Here is an 8,775-nt window from a genome sequence, read left to right as displayed (position 1 = left end):
GGTGTGAGGCATAAGGTGATTGATGGGATTTTTATTGAAAAATGACTCCATTTTTTGTAGGGGCTTCACCAGTATACTTAGCACTCATACAGAAAATGACTAAAACCCAAGTCTCTAATGGTGTTAACAGAGTGGCCCACGAATTTTTACTACTAAAAACAATAAATCAATATTTATTTTGGGAGTTTTTTTGGTGCTTGTTTGGTAATAATTTGTTGAAGAATTTCTGTCTTAGCTCTGTTTATGGTTGAATTTGTATTGATTTTTTTTTTTTTTTTAAGATTCTTTGAAACAAAGAAATAACAAAGCAACAAGGAAATAAAGCTAGATGTTAGGGGGTGGAACTTCCTCTTGAAACAGGGGAGGAGGATCCTTAGTTCCTTACTACTTGCAATGAGAATTGAAGGTAGTGGCAGGGGATAGGTGGGAATGCCACCAGAAAAGGATTTGGTTGCGATTCAATGTGCCACATGGTGGGTACATAAATTTGCACTTCTATTAATTTTGTGAGATTTCCAAGAGAAAGAGGTTGAGATGGATCTAATTATGTTTAAGATGAGGGAGGAGATCCTCCAATCTCGATCAACAGACGGTGTCTCGAGAGCTGAGATTACTAATTTGTATTGGTTAGATGCTTAGATATCAAACATAATATGGTGGTATTTGTTAAGTACTCTTTGATATATTGAGACCAAGCTTATATGCTTTTTTTCTTCTTTTTTTTTTTTTTCGCATATTACCATTTCAAGCAAGAACCATCCCACATATTCTTGGATTGAAGGAAATAATGGTTGAATATATATTAACGATTTTCTCAGTTGAAGTGTTGGTTGAATTTAGCTGGTAATGTAATTGGGTGATTTTTTCTTGTGCTTGACTTTAAAACGACTAGTCATTATTAACGAAACTTTTGCTAAAAAGTTATTTTTGACTTTAAAAGCTGTATTTCACAACGCAATCCAAAAGAAAAATGATGCACATACATTTCATACACATCTCTATACAACTAAGTTTCAAATTTACCATTGAATTTGTGGGATCCAATATGGGTCACATAAATTCAATGGTACATTTAAAAATGAGATGCGTAAGAAAAATGTAAGAAATATATTTATATCATTTCTCAGCTTCTTTTGATCTTTGTTACGTTACAAATTTTGAAGTATAAATTGTAACATCCATCATAAAGTGTCATACCAGTTGCTTTGTCCCACTTAAAGATTAAAATTGAGCAATCAAACCCCAAATATTTCTTAAAATTCTAAGTAGCTTCTTGTGACCTTGTCTTTTCAATTTCCATCGGATTGAAGGTAGGTTAAGGGGCAATAATACTTTGCACAAGTGTTAGGAAACCCTAGATGTTTATTTCCTTTATAAGCTGTATCAACACATTTTGATTAGATTTCTCTAATAGGCTGTTCCCTAGTAAGTTAAACCCCAAATTTTCTTAACTAAATAAGTCCATGCTTTATTCTATAAATTCAACCTTAGGTTCCCCTTTTAATTCCTGATTTTCAATATGTTCCTATCAACCTGCACATGAAACTTCCATGTTTGGAGAGTTAATTTGCTCTAAATTTAACTACTTTTCATCTGGAATATTGCATTCATTTGCAGTAGTAAAAGGGATTTTGCATTATCAACCTGCTGTCTCTATTGGGCAAGCAGAGACAAGGCAAACATAAAAAAAGAAGTGTATGAACTAACTACCCCATATACATAGAGTTGTACATCAATAACTGTGGTAATGTTTTAGAAACTATACATGACAAAGATCTTAATTTAATTAACCTGCTCACCACTAGCTAGGCGTCTCTTCTCTTCCTCAACTTGTTCAAGCAATCCTTCCAGCTCTGCTTCTGTCAGGCCCTCTATCCGCTTCTGCAAATCCACCATCAACCCCCATCCAGTATTAGGGAAAACTACACTTACTCCAGTGCAAAAGGAGATCAAGAGTAACCAAAAATTGAAAGAAAAAAAAAAGAAAAGGAAATCAAGAACAGAGATGAGTTTAGTTTTGAATATTTATAATTAGATCAATAGATATGAAAGCATTCTATTCAAGGTCTTCCATATCATGAGCTAAATGGAACTGGAATATCTATCCTTCCAAATATAATGAATGAAGTGGCACATCATAGTTTATAAATAATGCACTTAAACTGCTGTGATGTAAAAGACAGATGTGCGAGGGACTTTTTCCAATAAGATTTTCATAGTCTGAATTTCCCAAATATTAAAGAAATTGCAAGTAAAGTGAGTTCCTCTGAAATTCGATCATTTTCTTTCTTTCTTTCTTTCTTGAAAAAGGAATTGATACAAGACATCCTGGAAAATACACTGCCTATATACATTGCATATATTTCTGTAGCAAAACATATCAGTGATACCCACTTTGAGTAGCAGCATGAGGACCAACCGTTTGAAACAAACTTAATTTTCTAGTAAGAAATTGGGCACCTATAAGAAAATTAAAGAAAAAAGTATCCAAGTATTATTTCAAAACAGAATTGAGCTTCATAATATACATTTGCACTAGACTGTGCAGAATGCAGCAAGAAAACTGTTGTCTGAATAAGTATTTCAAGATTGTTTCGTTGTCTCTATCAACCAAATTTGCAGGATGTATCCATAGACATTTATTTACAAGTGAAAACATTAGTTGAACGACAAAAACTAAAAAGGAAAGAAAGACTTTCTTTGTTGTGCATAAGAACCAATGGTTTCTTACTTTCAGAAAAGTATGCTGAAAGTAAGAAGAAAATAAATCTTAAAAAACTATACCTCCATGACTTTGTTTTCATAGTCGCGTAGTTGTTGAGCATATGTCATTTCCTTGTTTGAAACTCTAAATATGTATGTCGAAATCCAACCAACAGTTAGGCCCAAAACCAGTACCAGCTGAACTACATTTCCAGCTTGCAAAGGATCAACTCCTGCAAACTGCAGATGACATCATAACAAGAACAACTAAAAGGCTGGACTAGCAGTGAACCAACTTGACGCATTGTATTTATAACCAATGCCTTACATTTCAGTACACCAAAAAAAAAGAAAAAGTGAAGATATTATGGGCAAGCATAATTGTGAAAAGAAGAAAGGCAAGACTTTTCTTTTTATAAAGTTTTGACGGATGTATTTCTTAAATGACTTCTTTAGATTTATCTAGATTGGGAAAATCATATGGTTGGGCATATCTAACACAGTCCACTCCATTTACCATAAGCCAGTGTGTAAAATAAAGAAAAAGAAAAAGAAAACCTAGAAACAAACATCAAGGATAACAAAAGGTTGAAATTATTACGTAAGAGAGACAGATACCTCTAATCCAGTTTTCAAGCCAATACCGAAGACAGTAAGTCCAAGTCCAATCAGTAAAACATCCTTCCTTGTGTAACCGAAAGGCGTCTGCGGTAGAAACAAGAAAAAGTTATGACAGATAGGTAGCTATAAATGCCCTTTTTTTAGTGTTTTTCTTTTCTTGAACTGCTATGGCTCTGACGGTAGCATCCAAATAAATAAAATTTTTGAAACCCAAAAGTCATAACTTCTTTTTTTTGGATGAATGAGTTATTTCATTAATCACAACAAAGAATACAAATACACTCTAGCAACAACTAGATCCCAGGAATCAACAAATCACTCTAGCAATACAGCTAAAGCCAAAGCCACCCAAAACAAAACCATCCAAAACTATCAACAAGCACTATAACAGACGAGAATATGTTTGTTTCTAAAAGGATGACCCATTAACCAAATACAATTTAAAACTAAATATATACTTTTTCAAGCCAAGAAGAAGCAAAGAGAAAAAATGATCATATTCAATTCTAAATCAGTTTTGTTGTGCAACATCTCTTTCCTCTTTCCTCTCCCCCCCCCCCCCCCCCCCCCCCCCCACCACACCACCACCACCTTTCTCCCTGGGCTGCGGAAAAGGAAAATAGGAAGAATGGGAACAAATGTGGAAGTTTTTTGTTGTTATATTTTGAGTTTAACCAATAGCATGACATGATGATACAGCTCTAGAGGATAACTTCATGCATTGTATTACAGAAAGATAAAGAGAAGCACATTCACTGGTTGTTGCGCATACATACCTTAGCCTGTTTGGAGGAGTCATTGTCACTACCACTGGAGTTTGAAGAAGGGCTACATCTAGGGATGGTAAAGATCACCTTCTTTGACAGCATGTGGTTGGATCCTTTCCCAAGAAAAACAGAAGTTTCCTTTCTACATAAGCTTTGACTGATAATTTGTCCTTAAAAATTCAATAAAAGATGTGGCATCACTAAATAGATGTTATAGTCTTATATAAGTGATGAATTCTGATTTATAAAGTCTTATAATCGACATCAGGAAGGCTTCTTGCAGAAAACCTTAAAAACAATTATTACAGAAAGAAGTCAATAGACAAGAAAATGCCAGCAGATGACTCATGCTAGTATTTGAGCATCATGCATCAAAACATTTTTTATCTTATTTTATGGCTTTTTCATAAATTATGTTAAGTATCCAATGTTCTTGTCACTATTTAAGTATTTTTAAGTAAAATAATTTTTTTTTGTGAAATGTAATTCTGGCAGACCTTATGAATATGTCTTATTCTTATCTAACGAACCAGAACAAATTGTAACAATGTTGCCTAATTCCATTTAGTCTATGAATAGTACAGCACCTTAGAAATGCAATTACGAGCCATCTAAACAACCAATGATTATACAGTTGCTTGCACACCATTTCAATCCCCATGCAGTTAAGAGACTTACATATTCTACGATAATGCTTCGCAGGTATGATCATAGATAGGATGAAAGAGATACTTTAACTAAAAGCCTCAACAACATTTTACTTGTAAAAGGTTAAGGTGAGGATGGGTAGGGCTGAGCAGCGGGCCGGTTAAAACCGGCTCACCCACTCGAATCCACCAACTTGTAAGGGTGACAGGCGGTTTTTCGGCCTATTACCTGGGCGGGTGGGGACCCTTGTAGCTATCCACCCATTTGCATGCAGATAATATATGGGTATGGGTGGAAGATGGGCTCCACATACCCATATATAATAATAACAATAACAATAACAATAATAATAATATTTTCTTAAATTAACCAAAATGACGTTGTTTTAGCAAGGGAAATGATTTTTCTAGAATCCATTTACCCTTGCCAAAACAATTCTTCGATTTCGTTTAGGGCCTTCTCTCACCTCTCAGCATAGGGTTTTTGTTCTCTCTTTAAAAATTCACCAACTGCCGCTATCAGCCTCTCTCACTCCTTTTGTCTCTTGTCAATCGCCGCTCTCTCTGTCTTCATTTATCTTCATTTCAACCTAGGGTCTCTCTCTCTCTCACCAACTGCCGCTATCAGCCTCTCTCACTCCTTTTGTCTCTTGTCAATCGCCGCTCTCTCTTTGTCTTCATTTATCTTCATTTTAACCTAGGGTCTCTCTCTCTCTCTCTCTCTCTCTCTCTCTCACCAACTGCCGCTATCGGCCTCTCTCACTCCTTTTGTCTCTTGTCAATCGTCGCTCTCTCTGTCTTCATTTATCTTCATTTCAACATAGGGTCTCTCTCTCTCTCTCTCTCTCTCTCCCTTTTGAGTGGATCTAATAACTTTATTTTGCCTTACCTCTTAGATCGAGTCTCAAAGCTGAAAGAATTGTGATTCTATGATGGTGTGCAACATTGACCCTACCTAAGATTAGCTTGGTATTGGGTTTTTTGGCCTTGCCTCTCACTAAGGATTTTGTGATTCTTTGAGCGAGTGCAACAGATTCATAGGGTGGTTAATTGAAATTATATGTTTGCCCATGTGCGGGTACAAGCGGACTCTGCCTCCTGTTGACGGGCGGCTAGATGGTGAAATCCACTCCCTGCTAGGGGTGGATATGGTGGCGGAATAGAGCTGATCTCTGCCTGTAGGGGGCAGTGCCGTTCAGTCTCAAGGAAGGGACATGGAGGCGATAGTTTAAAAAAAAAAAATTGAATATCAATCAGGAACTAAGCATTATGAAAAATGGCATGGCTAGTGGAAACCTTAAAAACCCAACATTCTACTGCCTTTTTTCTTGATAAATAAATTCTACTGCTTGACTAGGAAGCTATTAGGATTTTATGGCACAAAACTGTTCCTATCCTTTATGTGAAAAGCCCAGTTTTGGAGGCAATGAATAGCAGTTTCTATCCTTTAGACTCAAGAATCATCCTCATACAATTCGGGTGATTGGAGTAGGCTTAATCACAATTAAAATAAAGCCAAAGTAATATAAGTTACCTGCAAATTTTAGAGAGAAAAGGCATTCTACCTGATCCAGAACTCTATATGGACCAAAGGCTATTCAATTACTCTTGGCGTTTTTCTGTTATACCCACTTTATTGGCAAGCTAAGGTAATTTATGAGGATGCGGTGACCATCAAAACAAAGTTCTAATATATCAACTATCTTAGGATGCAGAATCTGTAACAAGCACATGCATGCAATTTTGAGCTCTGTTACAAAAAACAAATAAACAAATAAACAAAAACAAAAAAAATAAATCTGTAACAAGCTCTATTCATGGAACAGAAAAGGATGACAAAAGCACTGGTAAATCTCGGCAGGGGCCATTAATTATACATTATATAAGAGCCCCAACAGACAACACTTTATTCTGAGGCCCTCCAAGGAAATTTGGATTCCCCATTGAGAAAAAGGTTTATTTAATTGCATGTAAGGGGACACGGTACGTTCTTTTGAGAAGGTGAATTAGAGTGAGGAACAAGGATAAGTAAAGACCGGATCTTTGAGAATATACATAGCCTAACATGCACAAAATAGTGGTGATTTCAATTTATTTCTCTATTGTAGTTTGGAATAGATGGATGTTTGGTTATACTATGGTCTAACCATATCCTAGAAGATGACTTCTAATTCAGTAGAACATCAGATATGGATATAAGCTGATCAAAGCATTAAATATAATTGGCAGTTGGAGAGAATTTTTGTAGTGAGAAAGATCTCTTGACAAGCACAATTTTATGATAAATATCCCAACTATAACACAAAAATGCCTGAATTTTACTTCTAGAACCCTGGTTAGCTCCTTTGAATTCTGACCAAACCCTGGTCAATTTGTATTTGATGGAGCGCTGCACCAATGATTGTGAGGACCGTCAATCATAGGTCGCCATTATTTTATGGCAGGCATTTAATACATGTGCAAACCAAACAAGTGAAGAAAATAAGTGAGTCTTTACTCTTTTTTTTTTAAAAAAAAAAAAAAGATTTTTCATGAGCATCTTCAATGAGAAAAAAATTCCTCTTTTGAAATAACTCACAACCATATAACGCTAATACCTTGGATAAATTGCTCGTACAACTTCAACAAAAGGAAAGGTAATGAGCCATGAGCCATAGAACGTGTATTTGAGTTAAATTTTCCCTAACAGAAGCTTACCAATAAAATAAACTTCATACGCTCTCATCTACAAACAAAATTATCCAAGGGAGAGTTTCAAATATCGAGGAATAATCCCCATTTTAGTAAATGCATTCCAACTTTTATTGATTAAAGGAAAGATGCCAATCATATACACATGAGAAATAAAGAAGATGCCAACAATATATACATATGAGAAACAGCTAGAGTAAAACTGAGGGCTACCAAGAGGCCTATGCTGTGACATAAATTGAAATACTTATCAAAGAGGCTTTAAGAAATAAAAATAAATTTTTAAAGTCTTCAATTTTGCGTGCCTTCATTCATCTAAAAGCACTAGCTTTTTGAATATTTTCTTTCTTTGTTTTTTTTTATTTTTTTTATTTTTTATGTTTTATCTTTTGGAAACAATAGCTCATTAAGTTCAACTTTTCTGCTCATCCCAAAGGCTGACGCCTTCCAGGCAAACGCAACTCTAATTAATCGAAGAAGAGACACAACATCCACACATCTCATCAAAGCCAGCTAAAACAAAGACACACAATCCTCAAGTTAAGATTACTCCAAACAGAACTGCCTGAAGAGGGAGGAAAACAAATCACAATTTTTGATCGATCACTTTCAAAAACAGAGAATCCGATTCTAGTAAAGCAAACAAATCACCGACTGACCTCTAACCAAACCTTCGAAAGATCTCACCCTCGACTGAGAAAATGGAAGAGCAGCAAAACCCACGAGTGAAACCGCTCCCCTTTTGCATAAAATGCTGCAATTCATATTTCCATGTGGAAGTGTAGCCATTCCTGCATATATTCTTCACACACGCACACAAACCAAGTTAATCCCACATAAAAAAAAAAATAAAAATCAATGCATCAAGTTGAAGAGTTAACATGTAGTTAAATGCTTTACAATGAAAGGTTGTATGACGCACAAGAACAAGCACAAGCAAGACCCAGATGCTAAACCACAAATATTTTAGCAAAACACTTGGAAAAAGAGAAAAGAAACGAAATTTTGGAAAGAGAGGGAGTAGCTGTATGTACCTGGTACTGGTAGCGGGGAGGGCTGGAGACCGTTAATGGATGGATAGATGGTTGAGTCAATTCCAATTAAGATATTCTGAGGGAGGGAGTTGTTGGGCCAATAAGATGGACATCTTGAAGGAACAACAATATGCCTACGGCCCGATAAGAAAATAAATATTTGCGGTAATTACCCTATGAACTATTGGTTATTGTCAATATGTCGTCATGACCTAACGCTTCAACTAAAAAAGAGCATGTAACTATCATTTTGGTATTTTTACCCCCGTTCCGTTAGGAAATCTCGTTAAATTGAACGGAATATTCAATTTT

At 35.6% G+C, this 8,775-nt stretch overlaps 1 protein-coding gene across 4 annotated transcripts; it reads right to left on the bottom strand.

The window, feature by feature from the left end:
- Window positions 1-1,610: 1,610 nt before the first annotated feature.
- On the bottom strand, window positions 1,611-8,574 carry LOC133865313 (uncharacterized). 4 transcript variants are annotated; one of them, XM_062301694.1, is made up of 6 exons: window positions 8,464-8,574; window positions 8,089-8,231; window positions 4,101-4,261; window positions 3,322-3,408; window positions 2,785-2,943; window positions 1,611-1,881 (listed from the first exon to the last, which is right to left on the bottom strand). In XM_062301694.1, exons 2-6 carry the CDS (start codon window positions 8,216-8,218, stop codon window positions 1,783-1,785), a joined length of 636 nt encoding a protein of 211 aa, XP_062157678.1. In that variant the 5' UTR covers window positions 8,219-8,231; window positions 8,464-8,574; the 3' UTR covers window positions 1,611-1,782. The 4 variants fall into 4 exon arrangements, with proteins under 4 accessions (XP_062157678.1, XP_062157681.1, XP_062157679.1 ...); XM_062301697.1 differs by having other exon boundaries at window positions 4,101-4,204; XM_062301695.1 differs by lacking the exon at window positions 8,464-8,574 and adding an exon at window positions 8,330-8,460.
- Window positions 8,575-8,775: the final 201 nt, after the last annotated feature.

Source organism: Alnus glutinosa, chromosome 4 (assembly GCF_958979055.1).
Source record: "Alnus glutinosa chromosome 4, dhAlnGlut1.1, whole genome shotgun sequence".
Lineage (NCBI taxonomy): Eukaryota > Viridiplantae > Streptophyta > Magnoliopsida > Fagales > Betulaceae > Alnus > Alnus glutinosa.
The sequence above is the reverse complement of the archived record's forward strand: the minus strand, read 5'-3'. Positions and strand labels throughout refer to the sequence as shown.